This window comes from Ranitomeya imitator, chromosome 2 (assembly GCF_032444005.1).
Source record: "Ranitomeya imitator isolate aRanImi1 chromosome 2, aRanImi1.pri, whole genome shotgun sequence".
Classification (NCBI taxonomy): domain Eukaryota; kingdom Metazoa; phylum Chordata; class Amphibia; order Anura; family Dendrobatidae; genus Ranitomeya; species Ranitomeya imitator.
In genome coordinates, this window is record NC_091283.1 from 805,549,599 (window position 1) to 805,571,746 (window position 22,148).

Consider the following 22,148-nt stretch of genomic DNA (forward strand, 5'->3'; position numbering starts at 1 on the left):
GTATGGGTAATTTTGCTCTCAGATTCAAATAAAAAAAACGGACTTGTCTCCGTGATTTTTTCCAGACACACAATTTGTAAAACAAAGCCCACGGACGTATGATCAGCAGCACCGCAGATGTGTTCTATCGCGTTATACACGGACACCTAAATGAGGCCTTAATGTGAGGAATATTCATGTATTTAGAAAACCAACTATCAGGATGGCACACAATCCTGGGAATCAGCAATCAGAAAGAAATACTTAAAACTATTGAGCCATGTAGGTATAGGAAAAAGCAGAATCAAAAAAGGGAATTTTGTTATAATTTTATACATGGAATTATTTCAACATTTTTCACTTTAGAATTAAAACACTATTTAGATTTCATTCTTATAGTTAACTAGCTGAAGAGCCCGGCGTTGCCTGGGCATAGTAAATATCTGTGGTTAGTTATAGCACCTCACTTCTCTTATTTTCCCATCACGCCTCTCATTTTCCCAATCACATCTTTCATTTTCCCCCTCACATCTCTCATTTTCTCCCTCACACCTCTCATTCCCCCCTAACACTTGTCATTTCAACCTCACATCTGTCATTTTCTGATCACTCCACTATTTTTCCTCACTCCTCTCATTTTGCACTCACACCTTTTCATTTTCACCTCACACCTCTCATTTTCACCTCATCACCTCAGTATATACATGTTTGTCATCTCCCTTATATATAGTATACATCTGTATGTCATCTCCTGTATATAGTATATACCTGTATGTCATCTCCCCTGTATATAGTATATACCTGCTGTGTGTTATCTCCCCTATATATAGTATATAACTGAATGTCATCTCCTTCTATATATAGTATATACTTGTATGTCATCTCCTCCTGTATATAGTATATACCTGTGTGTCATCTCCCCTGTATATAGTATATATCTGAGTGTCATCTCCTCCTGCATATAGTATATACCTGCATGTCATCTTCTATATATAGCATATACATGTATGTCATCTCCTCCTGTATATAGTATATACCTGTGTGTCATCTCCCCTGTATATAGTATATATCTGAGTGTCATCTCCTCCTGCATATAGTATATACCTGCATGTCATCTTCTATATATAGCATATACCTGTATGTCATCTCCTCCTGTATATAGTATATACCTGTGTGTCATCTCCCCTGTATATATTATATATCTGAGTGTCATCTCCTCCTGCATATAGTATATACCTGCATGTCATCTTCTATATATAGCATATACCTGTATGTCATCTCCTCCTGTATATAGTATATACCTGTATGTCATCTCCTCCTGTATATATATGTACCTATATGTCATCTCCTCCTCTATATAGTATATACCTGTGTGTCATCTCTCCTGTATATAGTATATATCTGTGTGTCATCTCCCCTGTATATAGTATATACCTGTGTGTCATCTCCTCCTGTATTAGACCTCGTTCACACGTTATTTGCTCAGTATTTTTACCTCAGTATTTGTAAGCTAAATTGGAGGCCTGATAAATCCCCAGCCAACAGGAAGCCCTCCCCCTGGCAGTATATATTAGCTCACACATACACATAATAGACAGGTCATGTGACTGACAGCTGCTGTATTTCCTATATGGTGCAATTGTTGTAGTTTGTCTGCTTATTAATCAGATTTTTATTTTTGAAGGATAATACCAGACTTGTGTGTGTTTTAGGGCGAGTTTCGTTTGTCAAGTTGTGTGTGTTGAGTTGCGTGTGGCGACATGCATGTAGCGACTTTTGTGAGATGAGTTTTGTGTAGCAACATGCGTGTAGCAACTTTTTGTGTGTCGAGTTGCATGTGACAGGTTAGTGTAGCAAGTTGTGTGCAGCAAGTTTTGCGCATGGCGAGTTTTGCGTGTTGCGAGTATTATGTGTGGTGCCTTTTGAGTATGTGCAAGTTTTGTGTGAGGCAACTTTTGTATGTGTTGCAACTTTTGTGCATGTGGCAATTTTTCCGCGTGTGCAAGTTTTGCATGTGGCGAGTTTTTCATGAGGAGAATTTTGCACTTGTGGCGAGTTTTGCAAGAGCCTAGTTTTTGCATGTGGCGAGTTCTGCGCGTGGCGAGTTTTGAGTGGCGACTTTTGTGTTTTGACTTTTATGTGGCGAGGTTGGTGTATTTGTGGTGAAATGTGTGCTGAGGGTAATATGTGTTCAAGCACGTGGTAGTGTGTGGCGCATTTTGTGTGTGTTCATATCCCCGTGTGTATTGAGTATCCCATGTCGAGGCCCCACCTTAGCAACTGTACGGTATATACTCTTTGGCGCCATCGCTCTCATTCTTTAAGTCCCCCTTGTTCGCATCTGGCAGCTGTCAATTTGCCTCCTACAGTTTTCCTTTCATTTTTTCCCATTATGTAGATAGGGGCAAAATAGTTTGGTGAATTGGAAAGCGCGGGGTTAAAATTTCACCTCACAACATAGCCTATGACGCTCTCGGGGTCCAGACGTGTGACTGTGCAAAATTTTGTTGCTGTAGCTGCGACGCTTCCAACACTTTTCCTTTCACTTTTTCCCCATTATGTAGATAGGGGCAAAATTGTTTGGTGAATTGGAACGCGCGGGGTTAAAATTTCACCTCACAACGAAGCCTATGACGCTCTCAGGGTCCCGACGTGTGACTGTGCAAAATTTTGTTTCTGTAGCTGCAACGCCTCCAACACTTTTCCTTTCACTTTTTTCCCCATTATGTAGATAGGCATACCTCCCTACTTTTGAGGAAGGGAAAGAGGGACAAAGTCAGCGGCGCGCATAGCGCGCCGCGGCAAATTTTAGGCCACACCTTTGACCACACCCATTTCACAGCTAGCCATGCCCCAACCACACCTATTTAGCACTTCTGATCACAATGTTTCGTAAACAATAATTATAAACAAAAAAATATGGCCACACACGACGCTCCATACTGTACAATGGCCCCACACGATGCTCCATACTGTACAATGGCCACACACGATGCTCCATACTGTACAATGGCCACACACGACGCTCCATACTGTACAATGGCCACACACGACGCTCCATACTGTACAATGGCCACACACGACGCTCCATACTGTACAATGGCCCCACACGATGCTCCATACTGTACAATGGCCACACACGACGCTCCATACTGTACAATGGCCACACACGACGCTCCATACTGTACAATGGCCATTGGCCACATTATGCTCCATACTGTATAATGGCCCCACATGATGCTGCGTACAGCATACTTGCCCCACGTGATGGTCCATACAGTATTATGGCGCCACATTATGCTTTGTACAGTATAATGGCCCCACACAATGGGTATAGAATAATGGCCACACATAATGCTGGGTACAGTATAATGGCCACACATGGTTACCCCACCCCCATCATTGCCTTCTCCATCACTACACACAGACACCTTTCACCGCGCTCCCTCGCAGCAGCTGGATGACACCCACGGCGCTGAATGGTGTCATCCAGCTGCGCCGCTGACTGCTCACGTCGCTGCAGCTGTGATATGCCACTGATAAAGACCTCCGTGTCTCCTGTGCCAGTCCGTGTCAGAGCGAGGAGCAATATTGCTCCGATCTGACACAGCCAGCGTCCGCTCCGTACACATGCGACTCCGCTCCATACACCTCGTACACACACGACTCCGCTCCATACACCTTGCACATGCGGCTCCGCTCCGTAGACCTCATACATACGGCTCCTCCCCATACACCTTGTACACACACGGCTCCACTCCGTACACCTTATACACACACAGCTCTGCTCCGTACACCTCATACACACGGCTCCTCTCCATACATCTCGTACACACATGGCTCCGCTCAATACACCTTGCACATGAGGCTCTGCTCCGTACACCTCGTACACACATGACTGCGCTCCATTCACCTTGCACATGCGGCTCCGCTCCATACACCTCGTACACACACGACTCCGCTCCATACACCTCATACACACACGGATCCGCTCCGTACACCTCGTACACACACGACTCCGCTCCGTCCACATTGCACGAGCTGCTCCGCTCCGTACACCTTGCACACACATGGCTCCACTCCGTACACGTCATACACATACGGCTCCTCTCCATACATCTCGTACACACACGGCTCCACTCCGTACACCTCGTACACACGTGGCTCTGCTCCGTACACCTCGTACACACACGACTCCATTCCATACACCTTGCACATGCGGCTCCGCTCTGTACGCCTCATACACACACGGCTCCACTCTGTACACCTCGCACACACACGGCTCTACTCTGTACACCTCGCACACACACGGCTCCACTCCGTACACCTCGCACACACGCTGCTCTGCACACCTCGTACACACGCTGCTCCGCTCCGTACACCTCGTACACACGGCTCCGTACACGTCTTACACACACGACTCTGCTCCATACACCTTTCACACGCTGCTCCGATTCACACACCTTGTACACACACACGGCTCTGCTACATTACAGTGTCAGACTGTCACAGGGGCTTTGGTTTAGCCCTTTTTATGTGTGTGTGGGGGGGGGGGGGGTATAGGGGCGGGGGGAATAGCAGCCACAATAGGGTTGTGTTGTCACCCTCTCCCAGGGAGACAGACATGTCAGTGAGTCATGGATCTCACTCACACTGATCTGCAGATAACACAGCAGTGAGCAGCCCAGGCAAACAGAGGCTGTGAGTGTGTCCGTCCCTCCCTGCTCAGCCCCACTCATTCCAAGCACCATTACACTAGCCAGGCATTATAATCAGCAGCTCCAGTCCACTCACACTGCTCTGCTGCTTACATTGCCGCCGGCACCCAGGCTGTTCGGCTGTTACCTCAAACTAGAAGTGAGCCCTCTCTCTCCCTCTCTCACCAGTGATGCTGGGAGACTCAGGAACATGGGGAGGGGGCGTGGCCTAACAAAAGGGGGTGTGACGGAGTTCTCCTGCTGTCTCCCGGGATCAGAGCGTCCTGCGCTGGACAGCGGGGCAGAGAGTCAAATCCGGGAAAGTCCCGCACAATGAGGGACGGTTGGGAGGTATGGATAGGGGCAAAATTGTTTGGTGAATTGGAAAGCAGGGGGTTAAAATTTCGCCTTACAACATAGCCTATGACGCTCTCGGGGTCCAGACATGTGACTGTGCAAAATTTTGTGGCTGTAGCTGCGACGCCTCCAACACTTTTCCTTTCACTTTTTTCCCCATTATGTAGATAGGGGCAAAATTGTTTGGTGAATTGGAACGCGCGGGGTTAAAATTTCGCCTCACAATATAGCCTATGACGCTCTCGGGGTCCAGACGTGTGACTGTGCAAAATTTTGTGGCTGTAGCTGCGACGGTGCAGATGCCAATCCCGGATATACATACACACACACACACATTCAGCTTTATATAGTAGATGTAATATCTGTCTAACACAGAAATAATTCAGTAGATATGGCCTCTGCTTCATTTGCACATGCCATGTTCTTCTTACTAGTCATTATTATTTAAAACTACTTTACCACAAACTTCCTGAAAACATCATTTATTAGAATACACACGACAGCTCACTGCACCCGTGGACGCCATCTTATAAACCATACAATATATATTTTTTGCTTTTATTATTCTTATTATTATTATTTTTTGCATAAAAATGGTGTCAGAAGGGAGTAAACACTGAATATTTTTTTTAAGCTGTATGATCTATTTTGCAGTTCACCATATGTAATTTTTATATTCTAGTAATTAACCACTTCACGACCTTGGACGCAGGTATGCACTCGATGTGGGCTCCAGCACTAAGCCCGCATCTTTCTCTGCTCATGACAGCTGATCTAATGCCTCGCATTTAACACGCACTGAGCAGAAGCGCGTCACAAGACCTGACCAACGGTGCCCCTGTCACGTGATCACGGGGCGCTAATGGGTTGTCAAGACAGCCGGGGGTCTGCAGAAGACCCCCATGCCAGTCATTGTAAAATTCCTATCAACGCCGCCCCGTTGAGATCATGATTTATGCTACACATAGCAGAGCTGAAGCTCCGCTATGTGTAGCACAGACGATCAGACAATCACATCATCAAGTCTCCTAAAAGACTATTAAAGCAAGTAAAAAAAAAGTAGTAAAAAAAAAAAAAAAAGTTAAAATCTCCCCCCTTTTGCCCCATACAAAATAAAGCAATAAAAAAATACATATCTGGTATCACTGTGTTCGGAAATGTCCGATCTATCAAAATATAGAGTAAATTAATCCGCCGCCTCCTCTTGCTTCATTAGCGTCCCTGGCGCCTGCGCTGTAAGTTCGAAGGGCAGCGCAACTGCGCATGGCCGGAAAAAATACTTACAGCGCAGGCGCCGGGGATGCTAATAAAGGAAGAGGAGGCAGCGCCCGGCACGCACAGGCCCGGAGTGACGGCTGTGCTGCGTCTGATCAGGGGGGAAAGACCCGCCTCCGGGACCATTTCACGGTATGAGGGGGCACATTTTATAAGCGTTTATTTAAGCGTGTGCAGGGAGCATAAATAAAAGAGCCACCTTGTCAGATTGCAGCATTAGTGCTGCACAAGGTGGCCCTTTTGGTTACAAACGCCTGGGGGGTGACAGGTTCCCTTTAACTTTGCAATCACTTGATCACCTATGCAACACATTTCTATGCTGCAGTATTGCAGCGTATTGTATAATTACACAGGCTGGATTTCAAAGGAGTAGTACCATGGAAAACATTGGAGGCCTACAGTAGGCACTTGGCTTCTAGAACAACCCATTAGCACCCTGCAATTGTGTTGTGGGGGTGATTGGATTTGCATGTAAGAGGTTAAACTGTTGTAGTTTTGATCGCAACAGTTAATCTTGTGTGCTGGCTGTATAATGTAGAATCCACGCTAAATTTCACTTTTGGCACAACACATGTCCATATGGTCCTTTTCTTGTACATGAATATCATAAATTGTTTTCCCAGAATGAGGATCCTTTTACTAGCCAGGGTAGAGTGCAACTGTAAAAAGCTCTGAAAAAAACAAAAAATCACTATGACCATGTATTCACTTGAGTTGGCAGCTTGTAATACCACATGACTCCTGTAGAGGCCACTGCAGGAGGAGCATCTGCTTACTGATCGCCAGAGATCCCCGATTAGTAGAGATGATCTAGTTTTTATTGTCCATATAACAAAAGAAAACAAAAAAGAAACTTAAACATTTTATTATTTGGTTATAAATACGGAGGACACAAGAGCAAACAGGTATATAAAAAATAGAAAATTTATTGACACACTATACATATCATAATAAACAAAAAATACATATTAAGTGCAGGAATAACACATGAGAGCACCAGGGACTCCACACCGAATACTCAGCTGGGTAGCTGCCACATCCCAAACAAAATGTTATGTGCTATTAGTAGATCACATAAAGGCAGCCTGCCCGCACCCATAGACCTAACAGTAACCCATGGTCTAATATTACATCATCCTGAGATTATAAGGGTGCTCACCTGTAAGCACACGATGGGGAGTCCAGGACCAGGCGTGAGTGCTCCCGACGCGCGTTTCGCGGGTGTAAAACCCCGCTTTTTCAAGGGGATAGCGTCTTTGCCCAGCCAGGACCTTATATCATACTTTGACCCGGCATGTGATAGCCGGTCGGCCAATAGCAGAGGGGAATAACGGCGCATGCGCCCCGCGGCACCGAGAGCTCACCGCAGCTGGAGCCGGGCGTCATCGTCATCACATGCGAGCGGGGAGGAGGAGCAATCCCCGCCCGCATGGAGGAGGAGAAAGACGCGCCGCTCCACAGTAGCGAGCCCGGAGCGCAAGCGCACACCCCACTGCATCACCAATGGAAATAAAGTATATGCCCACATAGAAACGCGGCACCATATGGACCCACTATATAACTATACATGGTGAATACTATAGATCACAGGCACAATTCAAATTGAAATAAATACAACAGTATCAGTTCCAGAATTCTTCAGTTGTAACATGTTCATTCGTGCCGTATCATCCCATCATGGTAGTTTTTAGGTATGGTCCAGTACCGCAAGGTTCCATTGGTGATCTTAAGTTGGTAGATGACAAGTGATAATAAGGGGGTCCTGCTTAAGACAACAAATAGAAAGAAAAATAAAAAAACACATCAAATAAAAAAGTAAAATTAAAAACAATAAAAGCACACACCCGGGAAAACGGGGGGAGAGACAACAGGAGATATAGGCACCTACGACTAGGTGCAGATCATATATATAGAGGTATATGCTGAGAACAAGCAATGAGCTTTAAAGGAAAGAGGAGAAGGAGAGGGACTAATTAAGGCCTCGTGGGGTCATGGTATCTAATAAAACTATCCATTTCGCCTCTACCTGCGCAAGAGTCTTCTTATAATCCCCCCCCCTACTTGAAACCTCTAGTGGAAACTCTTCCTTCTTATGTACGTGACACTACGGACGCCCTGGCTAGGGTCGATAGCATTCTTGTGGATCATGACACATTACTTGTGACGGCGGACGTTGAAAGCCTATATACATGTATCGATCATCGGCATGGTATTGAGGCTGTCCGCCTCTTCCTGGGCATGTTCGACCGGGCCAGCCCTTTTTGTGAGTTTATCCTTGAGCTGCTGCACTACGTCCTTACCCACAATTTTTTTGTTTTTAAGGATTTATTTTATTTACAGATGCGTGGCACAGCCATGGGCGCGGCCTGTGCGCCCTCGTACGCAAATCTCTTCCTTGGTTCATGGGAGAGATTTTTGTTTGGCAACGAGGGCCCGCGGGCCGCCTCCCATGTGCTGTGCTGGCATCATTATATTGATGATGTTTTTTTCTTGTGGGATGGGACGGTGCAGCAGCTCGAGGAATTTATGGGGACGCTGAATCAGAATGCCCTTAATATCCATTTAACATACACATTTGATACCAAGAGGGTCGACTTTTTGGATGTTACATTCGAGGTCGACCAAAGTGGCCATATTCAAACTGATGTGTATCGTAAGCCAACCTCGGTTAACGCACTGATTCATGCGTCCTCTGCTCATAAACCTTGAAGTCTAGGTTTGCTGCACGGGGTTATTCAAATAGATGCATTAAGCAGGGGTACCAACGTGCTCGAGTCACTCCACGTAGGGACCTATTACAACCCTCAAAGCCTAGAAGAGGGACACAATACAATGGGCCAATAAGGTTTATATCAACTTATAATCACGAGTGGGAGGAGATGCGCCGCGTCATGAACAAGCATTGGTCCATTCTAAGTGCGGAGCCCTCCTTAGGAGAATCGTTAGGGACAGGCCCCTCTATGACAGCAAAAAGGTCAAAGAATTTAAAAGACCTCCTTGCCAAGAGCCATTATGTTCCACCTAGAGAGAATCCTTTTGGAACTGGTGGCCCTATTGTGGGATCTATACCGTGCGGTCACTGCCTGGCCTGCACGAATGTCCTACGCTGCAACACGTTTAACTCTTCCGACGGTAAAACTAGGTTTGATATCAGACACCGCATTTCATGCGGGAGCACAAACGTTATATATTATGCTACGTGCGGTTGTTCCAAAATTTACGTCGGATTAACATCTAGGGAATTGAGAAAACATGTACGGGAGCATGTGCGGGACATTCGTGCGGCTCGGGCAGTGACCGATCTTTCCCTCCTCAAAACCATCCCGCGCCATTTCAGGCAATTTCATGAGGGCGATCCCTCATCATTTATGGTACGGGGGATTGACCTAATACATTTAGGAATTCGAGGGGGGGATTATAAGAAGACTCTTGCGCAGGTAGAGGCGAAATGGATAGTTTTATTAGATACCATGACCCCACGAGGCCTTAATTAGTCCCTCTCCTTCTCCTCTTTCCTTTAAAGCTCATTGCTTGTTCTCAGCATATACCTCTATATATATGATCTGCACCTAGTCGTAGGTGCCTATATCTCCTGTTGTCTCTCCCCCTGTTTTCCCGGGTGTGTGCTTTTATTGTTTTTAATTTTACTTTTTTATTTGATGTGTTTTTTTATTTTTCTTTCTATTTGTTGTCTTAAGCAGGACCCCCTTATTATCACTTGTCATCTACCAACTTAAGATCACCAATGGAACCTTGCGGTACTGGACCATACCTAAAAACTATCATGATGGGATGATACGGCACGAATGAACATGTTACAACTGAAGAATTCTGGAACTGATACTGTTGTATTTATTTCAATTTGAATTGTGCCTGTGATCTATAGTATTCACCATGTATAGTTATATAGTGGGTCCATATGGTGCCGCGTTTCTATGTGGGCATATACTTTATTTCCATTGGTGATGCAGTGGGGTGTGCGCTTGCGCTCCGTGCTCGCTACTGTGGAGCAGCGCGTCTTTCTCCTCCTCCATGCGGGCGGCGATTGCTCCTCCTCCCCGCTCGCATGTGATGACGATGACGCCCGGCTCCAGCTGCGGTGAGCTCTCGGTGCCGCGGGGCGCATGCGCCGTTATTCCCCTCTGCTATTGGCCGACCGGCTATCATATGCTGGGTCAAAGTATGATATAAGGTCCTGGCTGGGCAAAGACGCTATCCCCTTGAAAAAGCTGGGTTTTACACCCGCGAAACGCGCGTCGGGGGCACTCACGCCCGGTCCTGGACTCCCCATCGTGTGCTTACAGGTGAGCACCCTTATAATCTCAGGATGATGTAATATTAGACCATGGGTTACTGTTAGGTCTATGGGTGCGGGCAGGCTGCCTTTATGTGATCTACTAATAGCACATAACATTTTGTTTGGGATGTGGCAGCTACCCAGCTGAGTATTCGGTGTGGAGTCCCTGGTGCTCTCATGTGTTATTCCTGCACTTAATATGTATTTTTTGTTTATTATGATATGTATAGTGTGTCAATAAATTTTCTATTTTTTATATACCTGTTTGCTCTTGTGTCCTCCGTATTTATAATTATTATTTTGAGCGGGTTTTGTGTTGTATGCCGAGGTGGCTTGTACTTATTACAGCCACAGATGTAACGTTAACATAATGTTGTTGAGGTTTTTGTGCCTAATAATTTTATTATTTGGTGTGGAAATTAATTTGGTGAACGACTTACTTCTTGAATCTATTAATTAGCCGAGGTTCATTTTTCTTTATATCACTGATCATTTTCTGGACTTGCCTAGGAGTAGAAAAATAAAAAGAGAAAAGGTGAAATAAATAAGATTTTTGTCACGGATACACACACATTTTGATGGTTACATTATAGTTTTGCTTCATCGCTGCCATTAGAACCAAGTTTACAAAGATCGGGGTCTTATAGGTTGTATCTAATAGACATTGTCACGAAGGCAGCCGACTCCTCAAACATCTGGCGCTACTCAGGAAATAGATTAGAGGAAATGAAAGAAAAACCAGTCAGTCAGTCAGACGATTGTGACAGACATACGTTCTATAAGACATGAATAAGGCGACCTGGGAATCCGGCTATAAATCAGCATCGCCTCCGTTCACACCAGGCTCAGCGCGCGCACTCGGAAAATCATCTGATGCACATGTCAAATGTATCGATGGATAGATCTGTTTTCTATATAGTGGAAATGACTACCACGAATGTTCATAGAAAAACTCTTTTACGTGAGGCCCTTATATTGGAAAGCATAGCTGAACAAAATCTTCCAACACAGTTTAACCATGTCAAAACTAGGGTAGACCTCCAGGAATAGTCACACTTTTTTACTACACAAAGACTTGAAATGCATAAAAGGTTTTTCACATATTCTAATTTAGATGTAAAGAAATTTTGCATATTTTTGGGGGAGTTTACTGTTTATTTATTATGACACTTTTATATTATTACTTTTACCGAAACTGGGAAAATATAGAAAGGTAAGTCTGGTTTTAACGTTTTTTGTTTTTTATTTAATTGTTAATATCACAAAGTCCCATAAAAATAAATTTTTCAGTTCTCTCCTCTGTTTCATTTAGCGGTTTAGGCTAGGTTTTATTTTTGGGCAGCACGGTGGCTCAGTGGTTAGCATGGTGGCTTGATGGTTAGCACGGAGTTCAGTGGTTAGCACTAGTGATGAGTGAATATACGCATTACTCGAGATTTCCCGAGCACACTCAGGTGACCTCAGAGTATTTTTTTAGTGCTTGGAGATTTAGTTTTCATCGTGGCAGCTGAATGATTTACATCTGTTAGCCAGCTTGATTACATGTGGGGGTTGCCTGGTTGCTAGGGAATCCCCACATGTACTCAGCCTGGCTAGTAGCTGTAAATCATTCAGCTGAGGTGAAGAAAACAAAATCTCCGAGCAGTCATAAATACTCGGAGGACACCCGAGCGTGCTCAGGAAATCTTGAGTAACGAGTATATTCGCTCATCACTAGTTAGCACTGTAGCCTGGCAGTACTGTGGTCCTGAGCTCAAATCCTACCAAGGACACCATATGCAAGGAGTTTGTATGTTCTCCCAGTGTTTGCGTGGGTTTCCTCCAGATTCTCCAGTTTCCTCCCACACTGCAAAGACATACTGATAGGGAATGTACATGGTGAGCCCCAATGGGCACAGTGATAATAATAACTGTAAAGCGCTACAGAATACGATGGTTCTATATAAAGCAATACATAATAAATAATTTTGCTTTTTTTCCCCCCATGTAGTTAAAGTGTAACTGCACTTTCAGGTCACTATTCAGGGTAGGAGTTCATGGATGTGTGTAAATGAGAAAGAATATTATATTTGGCAAATATATTACAGCATTTTTTTTTACCATTTTTTTTTTGTTTCTGCACTAGAAGCCTCAGCAGTTTCTTTTTGTCTCATTCTCTACTGTCTCCTTTCAGCGTCTCCCATCACCATAGATTACTATAGACAACAGGAGAAAGGTCATCCTTCACTAGAGACAGAATTATAGATGGATCTGAGCAGTCGCCTATAAGTGGGGAAAAGGATTTTTTTTGTTCACTAATAGAAAACATTACAAAGTTTTATGTTTTTTTTACTACCACTTGTATTGTTGATTTATGAACAAGTCAAAGTGAAGTTACCACTTACAATATTGTGTGTGTGTGTGTGTGTGTGTGTGTGTGTATGTATATACACACACACACATACAGTGCAGACCAAAAAAGTTTGGACACACCTCATTTAAAGATTTTTCTGTATTATCATAACTATGAAAATTGTACATTCACACTAAAGGCATCAAAACTATGAATTAACACATGTGGAATTATATACTTAACAAAAAAGTGTGAGACAACTGAAAATAGGTCTTATATTCTAGGTTCTTCAAAGTAGCCACCTTTTGCTTTGATGACTGCTTTGCACACTCTTGGCATTCTCTTGATGATCTTCAAGAGGTAGTCACCGGGAATGGTCGTCACTTCACAGGTGTGCTCTGTCAGGTTTAATTAATAAGTGGGATTTCTTGCCTTATAAATGGGGTTGGGACCATCAGTTGTGTTGAGCAGAAGTCTGGTGGATACCCAGCTGATAGTCCTACTGAATAGACTGTTAGAATTTGATTTATGGCAAGAAAAAACGCAGCTAAGCAAAGAAAAACGAGAGGCTATCATTACTTTAAGAAATGAAGGTCAGTCAGTCTGAAAAATTGGTAAAACTTTTAAAGTGTCCCCAAGTGCAGTGGCAAAAACCATCAAGCGCTACAAAGAAACTGGCTTACATGAGGACCGCCCCAGGAAAGGAAGATCAAGAGTCACCTCTGCTTCTGAGGATAAGTTTATCCGAGTCACCAGCCTCAGAAATCGCAGGTTAACAGCAGCTCAGATTAGAGACCAGGTCAATGCCACACAGAGTTCTAGCAGCAGACACAGCTCTACAACAACTGTTAAGAGAAGACTTTGTGCAGCAGGCCTTCATGGCAAAATAGCTGCTAGGAAACCACTGCTAAGGACAGGCAACAAGCAGAAGAGACTTGTTTGGGCTAAAGAACACAAGGAATGGACATTAGACCAGTGGAAATCTGTGCTTTGGTCTGATGAGTCCAAATTTGAGATCTTTGGTTCCAACCACCGTGTCTTTGTGCGACGCAGAAATGGTGAACAGATGGACTCTACATGCCTGGTTCCCACCGTGTAGCATGGAGGAGGAGGTGTGATGGTGTGGGGGTGCTTTGCTGGTGACACTGTTGGGGATTTATTCAAAACTGAAGGCATACTGAACCAGCATGGCTACCACAGCATCTTGCAGCGGCATGCTATTCTATCCGGTTTGCGTTTAGTTGGACCATCATTTATTTTTCAACAGGACAATGACCCCAAACACACATCCAGGCTGTGTAAGGGCTATTTGACCAAGAAGGAGAGTGATGGGGTGCTACGCCAGATGACCTGGCCTCCACAGTCACCAAACCTGAACCCAATCAAGATGGTTTGGGGTGAGCTGGACCGCAGAGTGAAGGCAAAAGTTTGTTGGAAGACCATTCCAGGTGACTACCTCTTGAAGCTCATCAAGAGAATGCCAAGAGTGTGCAAAGCAGTCATCAAAGCAAAAGGTGGCTACTTTGAAGAACCTAGAATATAAGACATATTTTCAGTTGTTTCACACTTTTTTGTTAAGTATATAATTCCACATGTGTTAATCCATAGTTTCGATGCCTTCAGTGTGAATTTACAATTTTCATAGTCATGAAAATATCTAGATTGTGAGCCCCATTGGGGACAGTGATGATAATTTGTGCAGACTGTAAAGCGCTACGGAATATGTTAGCGCTATATAAAAATAAAGATTATTATAAATACAGAAAAATCTTTAAATAAGAAGGTGTGCCCAAACTTTTGGTCTGTACTGTGTGTGTGTAGAATATATATATATATATATATATATATATATATATATATATATATATATATATATATATATATGTATATGTATATATATATATATATATATATATATATATATGTATATGTATATGTATATGTATATGTATATGTATATGTATATATATATATATATATATATATATATATATATATATATATATATATATATATATATACAAAAAAAAGGTGCAAAAAAATGTTTGAAGGAAGCCTTCCAGATACACATACACACATATTATGTATATATTATATATATATTTAACTTCTCTGGAAGGCTTCCTTCAAACATTTTTTTTGCATCTTTTCCCCTGCTGAATATTCATGTAGAAATTGCAGTTTTTTTGTAAGCATTTTTTCTGGTATTTTGTGGCAATAATTCATTTTCTTTTAAATTTCAACTATTTATATGTGCTATAAATGTATACTAGAAATAGGTCCCACCATCTGAATTTGCATTCATCGAGAAAAAAAAAAAAATGGGGCCCCTGTCGTGAGTCACTACCAATACAGAGAGTGTTGTAATTATTATTGATTTGTATAGGAATTCCAAGCACCTCTCCACTGACGGGGTGCACATTCTAAACATAGATGCATGTCTCATTGTACATTTATGGCACATCCTATAGATATCCCATAAATGTACAAGATAGATATATTCTTTAACTGAAGAGCCGATAATTGGCTAACTAGAGTTCGTAGGAATGTTCTTTCCCAATTGTTGGTAGTTTAAAAAAATGCCAGTATCTTTAGAACATCACGCCGTGTAAAGAATGGTGTGTGCTGTCGATAACATGTAATATATTTTGGGGACAGAATAATCCAATTAGCTCTCGTTCTGTCGCCATCATTGATCATCGAAAAAATACGTTTGTGTAAACAAGCGCCAAGAAACTTGAATATTTGGTGATCGCTTGTAACTGGCCTGAAATCGGCTCATGTAACTTACCCTAAGAAGCACTTGTAAGGATAAAAGTAAACCACACAGATGAGGACTTATTTTTTTTTGGTAAATTCTTTATCTTAAATATTACTCATGCACAACTCGGCCAACAGAGGAACGCAGCCCCTAGAGTCCGAAACCCTGCTTGGCAGAAACCCCAAAAGAACTATCAAATGGTACCGAGGCTAAAAGGAGAGCACAATAATATGTTTATTTTTATATTTTCACCTAGCAGAGATCCTATAAACAAGGGAATCTGGGGATGTAAGAATTTCTTTATTACATTAGTTTAGTTATGCCCATCAATGTTTACAGATGACACACGAGGACACAATAGATTGATATTGCAGCCTATTGCCACTACATACAGACCTAATGAACCATGCCCTAAGTACTTGTTTACCGGCTACGGGTGTACAAACCTCACTGTAGAGCGGTAATATGACTCTTGGCAGAAGTCTTGTTTGATAACACAGGTATATTTCAGAAGACATCACAGCTTTCATCCAGCCAATAATGCTATTATCACTGATCAACAAGAAGTATTTAATCTGTTATCTCAAAATATTCCAGGAGCAAATAGACAAAGTCATGAGAAGGTTGTGGGATTGCAAAAACTGCGCAAGCCATGGAAAACTGTTTATCCAATATTATATGTATAATATAATATATATATATATATATATATATATATATATATATATATATATATATATATATATATATATATACTAGATGGTGGCCCGATTCTAACGTATCGAGTATTCTAGAATATGTAGGTAGTATATAGCACAGGCTACGCACTATATTGCACGGTGACGTACTATATAACACAACCGACGTAGTATATAACAGAGCTACGTAGTATGTAACACAGCGTACGTAGTATATAGCAGAGCTACGTAGTATACAACACATCCACGTAGTATATAACATAGCCACGTAGTGTATTGCACAGGCATGTAGTATATTGGTCAGCCACGTAGTATATAGCAGAGCCACGTAGTACATAACACAGCCACGTAGTGTATTGCACAGGCATGTAGTATATTGGTCAGCCACATAGTATATAGCAGAGCCACGTAGTACATAACACAGCCACGTCGTATATCGTAGTATATTGCACTGGCACGTAGTATATAACAGAGCCATGTAGTATATTGCACAGTCGACGTAGTATATAACAGAACCGACACAGCCACATAGTATATTGCACAGCCACGTAGTCTATTGGACAGTCACGCTGTATATTGCATAGTCACGTTGTATGTTGCCCAGCTACATAGTATATAGCACAGAGATGTAGTATATAATGCAGCCCACGCAGTATGTAACACAGCCCATGTAGTATATAGCAATGTGGGCACTATATGCGTTAAAAAAAGACTTAAAATAAAAAATACACATATACTCACCTTCCGAAAGCCCCTTTGAAGTCCTGGCGCCTGTGTGCGGTGCACACGGCAGCTTCCGGTCCCAGGGTTGGTATGAGCGCAGGACCTGTGATGACGTCGCAGTCACATGACCGTGACATCATGACAGGTCCTTCTCGCATAGCATCCTTGCCACCAGAACCTGCTGCTTGCACTGCCGAGGACAGCAGGCGACGTCGGAGGGTGAGAATAACTTTTTTTTATTATTATTATTTGCAACATTAGATCGTTTTACTATTGATGCTGCATACGCAGCATCAATAGTAAAAAGTTGGTCACACAGGGTTAATAGCTGTGTTAACGGAGTGCGTTAGACCGCGGTCCGTTAACACTGGCATTAACCCTGTGTGAGCGCTCACCGCTGACTGCAGGGCAGTAAAGCAGCGACCATTTCGCTACCAGACTATGCCCGTCACTGATTGGTCGTGGCAATGGTCGTTGGCGTTTTGCCATGACCAATCAGCGACTTGGATTTCCATGACAGACAGAGGCCGCGACCAATAGACAGAAAGAAAGATAGACAGAAGTGACCCTTAGACAATTATATAGTAGATATATATATATATATATATATATATATATATTAGTATTTGTTAGTGTTCAGACTAGATTTAGTTTTCATCGCCGCAACTGAATGATTTACAGCTACTAGCGAGCCTGAGTACATGTGGGGATTGCCTGGTTGCTAGGGAATCCCCACATGTAATCAAGTTGGCTAGTAGCTGCAAATCATTCAGCTGTGGTGTTGAAAACTAAATCTCTGAACACTAACAAATACTCGGAGATCACCCGAGCAACGAGTATATTCGCTCATCACTAGTCACCATGTCTTTGATACTAATTTTGAGAACAACATAATGTTGGGGCAGAGACCCTGAATCCAGTGATGTGTCAGTTACTGGGTTGCTTGCTGCAGTTTTGATAAAATCCCTGATTCATCTGCTGAAGGTTCACCAGAAAACTGCCAATCAGTGGTGGGGATGATGTTATACACATATCATGAATATGGAGGACTACGTGGCTGCATATTTACTTGTTCTCTTGTGATAATCTCCTGCTGATTAACTGATTTTTTAAATCAAAACTACAGCAAGCAACCCAGTAAGTGGCAGATCGCTGGAATCTATGCTTGAGAATTTAATATATTAAAAAAAAGGCAGATTAGAAACATATAAGGGAATTTGGGGGATCATGAACTATATGTCAAGTAGATCTACTAAAAAACAGTTGTGCTCAAAGTTTACATAACGCAGCAGAATTTTTGCTTTCTTGGCCTTTTTTCAGACTCAACCATGCAGCCCATTTTTCTTCAAGTGCCTCCTTATTGTGCACCTTGAAACAGCCACACCGCTAGTTTTCAGAGAGTCCTGTATTTCAGCTGATGTTATTTGTGGGTTTTTCTTTGCATCCCAAACAATTTTCCTGGCAGTTGTGGACGACATTTTTGTTGGTCTACCTGACCGATTTTCCATATGTTAATCACAGTTTGAACACTGCTGACTGGCATTATCAATTCCTTGGATATCTTTTTGTATCCCTTTCCTGTTTTATACAGTTCAACTATATTTTCCCATAGATCCGTTGACAATTCTTTTGCTTTCCCTATGACTCACATTCCAGAAATGTCAGTGGCTGGATGAAAGATGCAAGAGTCTGTCTGGATCCCAGAAACTCCCTCAGCATTTATGCGCACACACTGGTTACAAGCAAACAGGTCACAGGTGAGGATGTTACCTTTAGTAGACATTCAAACCTATTTGTGTCAACTTCTGTGCATGTTATCAGGTCAAATCACCAGGGTAGGTGAACTTTTGATCAGGGTCAGTTGGATGTTTTGGGTTGTTATTATGATTTAAAAAGAGAAAAATCAGTAGTTTGACAATAAATGGCTTCACCCAACCACTAACCATGAGTGGAGAAAACGTTTTGGTGGCATCATTCATATTCTCTGAAAAAAGGCCAAGAAAGCAAAAATTCTGCCGGGTATGTAAACTTTTCAGCACAACTGTATTTGATAATTGATGGATTGTAGCAATTGGTGGGAGGAGAGATAAAAATATATTTTTGTTAAACTTCCTTTCTTTTTTTCTTTAAAACTGCATTCTACTGTAGTGTTAACGGATGCTGGAGAGGACTGAGGTTATGGGTCATTTGCCCATATGGTTACTGGCATCATATGACATATACTAGAAAATTGTATAGGTATTATAACTTTTGAATGGAACATTTAGATATTTTTTAAATTATTCAATCAAATAAAAAGAAATGTAATAACCACCACTCATCATAAAAACAAACATACAGACAAACCCCTCCCTTTCTTACTTATTGGTGTTTTCCACGTTGAGCAATGTCTTTTTGTTAGTTGGGTACTCTACTCAAAATTGGTTTTCTAAGTCATAGAATCCTTTTAAGAGGTTTTTCATTAATTTGGATCATTCCAAAGTAAGTAAAGGTAATATATTCCTAGTTTTCTCAGTGTATATGTATCTGTAGTTATAGTTGTTATTGTATGGGTATCAACATACCTTACATACTGTTAGACACGTGCTACTATTTGTTTTAACAGGCAGCAGACTTTTCAGGAAAGAAAATATTTTTGACAGTGATCTGTATTAAACAGTTTCTTGGCCAAACCAGTTATACAACACGATTTTACTTCCTTCTTACACTTACTGTAAAAATTTAATTATGACCTAGATTTTTTAAGGGAGGCATAATTTTATGGCAAGAGTTTAAGAGAATTTAATCACCTATATTATTTTATAATAATTAAATACAGATGCGGATATGTATTCTTTTTTCTAATATTTTTCTTTGTGATTGTAGACTTTTTTTTCTTGTATATGAATTTAGGGTGGCCATCTTGTCTGAACTTCCTTTAACAGCATGTAGAAGTATGGACAAAGTAAGCAAGGAACACATGTTCATTGATTTCTAAAGGATAGTTTTCTAGGCATGCTCAATAACCTGTGCAGAGGTCATTGTACAGGGAGGGAGGGAGAACTGAACATTAGCTATTACGCATGTTGGATTCTAGGTTACATACATATAGGTGTTACCTTCCATTGTATGTCTGACTGTGAAGACAATGAGATGACTGCTGGGCAGTGAACACCCAAGAAGCATCAATCCATAATTAGGCTTGGTGGGCTAAATGAAAATTGCAAGATTTCAGAATTTAAATTTCAAAATTAATATAGTGAATTGGAAAATGAAACAATTTTTGAACAATATTTCTTAATTAAAAACTTGATTTTAAAGAACAATTTTCTTACGACTTATCAGGCTGTAATACCAGTGGTGGAGGTCCAACAGGTAGGCAGACTGTACCTACTGTATTGGGGTGGACATTACTCAGGGAGAAATGCTCTGCATTCTTTAGGAATATGTAGAACATTAATAAAATGTAATATAAGGATATAAATGGAAAACATATTATAAATTTCTTATGTTGGGCAAATCAATATGGACAGTACATGGACCATCGTATGGCATGCGATTCATACGCAGAATCTCCAAAAGAGCCAGGGAATTGCATCTGCCAAGAACAGGAAGTTGGGCTATCGGATTGTCCTAGCGACCTATAAAACAAAAGGAGTAAAGCACACCTCCACGTAGATCAGGACCATGTCTAGACATCTAAACGTTAAGATGCTCATTGAGCAGGTGCAAGAAAGGCCTGAATTATGGGGCATTCGAGACTGGCTACGTGGACCGTGCAAGCAAGGATGCCTTGTTGACATGGTTGACATGGTGGATGTTCCCAAGTTTTGATAGTAGCACATGAGCAGTTAAACAAAGCTTAAGTAGAGGTTGAATTTACCCACTAATATGTACCCATATAAATGTTGTGTGGCCTCACGAACTGGTTGAAGTTAAGTTATCATATAACAACATAATTGTCTGTCAGCTAGCAACCTTTCAAACAAACATGTGCCCATGTGTCCACATCCACATGGTGTGCAAACGCACTTCAGACACAAAGACTGACACACTTTCATAAGAACACAGGTGTTAAATCAAAACTATTTACTTCAGCTTTTGGCATTATGTTTACAGTGAGTGATATTACTAGATGATAGAGTAGCTGCCATGATCAGGACCGATGCGAACACCAGCATCGAGCAAGAAGTGGCTCAGCAACACCCCTAAAAAAGGCCAGATATCTTTACGGAGCGACTTAATTTCCTGGCTCCAGTTATGGATCTGCATCCGTAAGTGCCAGCCTTTTGCATTCTTTTGTCTTGCTTGCGGTGATGATGATGATAATTAATGATGCCATATACTAAATATTGTTTGCTACTACAAAAGCGAATCCAACCTACAAGAGAGGGAGACAGCCTTGGAATCCGATGCTCTGGTCGATCCAGTTGGGAAGTAGCAGTAGCAGCAACAGCAGCATCAGCAGCTGATGAACCAACCCCTTATTAGTTTGAGCCCAGCAGGAGCAGCAGTCCAACACTGCTAATAGACACATCTCCGCAAGCTTTACCTATCCCCAGAAGAGCAAGGCGGAGGAGGGACCTCCCAACCATCAGTACCAGGCATGAAGTAGATAGTGGGGTACTTAACCATCTGGCTCTCACTGTTATTAATGATGGGGAGCAGTACTCGTAGCGTGGCACTGTATTTATGGGCTATCCCCCAGTCTGTCAGGCTATGTGCAAGTACCATGGTCCAGATTGTGTTGGATGTCTGGACCTCCCTAAATAATCCTCATGAGGTATTTAACTACCTTGAAAGGTGGCAGCACTTTAGGGCCAATCTGCTCCATATGGCTGAGCACAAAGAATCGCAGGCATCTGCCTTACCACCACGACATCGTACCCAGCACAGCCACCACCAAAAATGGAAACCCAGCAGCTTTCTAAAGCCACACATTATGGGCACCTGAGTGGGCAAAGTCATGACGACTGGTCCTTACCCAGCACGGCTACCCATCAGTACAATGTGGGACAAATCAGACACCCTTGAGCCAGCTGCAACCAAG

General features: G+C 42.3%; 1 protein-coding gene across 11 annotated transcripts in view; it reads right to left on the reverse strand.

Annotated features, from left to right (window-relative positions):
* Positions 1 to 22,148, reverse strand: part of BLNK (B cell linker) — a 271,319-nt gene that overhangs the window by 75,026 nt on the left and 174,145 nt on the right. For all 11 annotated transcript variants that reach the window (XM_069753811.1, XM_069753810.1, XM_069753809.1 and 8 more), the window contains one exon: positions 11,046 to 11,111. In XM_069753811.1, coding sequence (XP_069609912.1) covers positions 11,046 to 11,111 — 66 coding nt within the window. The remainder of the gene's footprint in view (positions 1 to 11,045; positions 11,112 to 22,148) is intronic.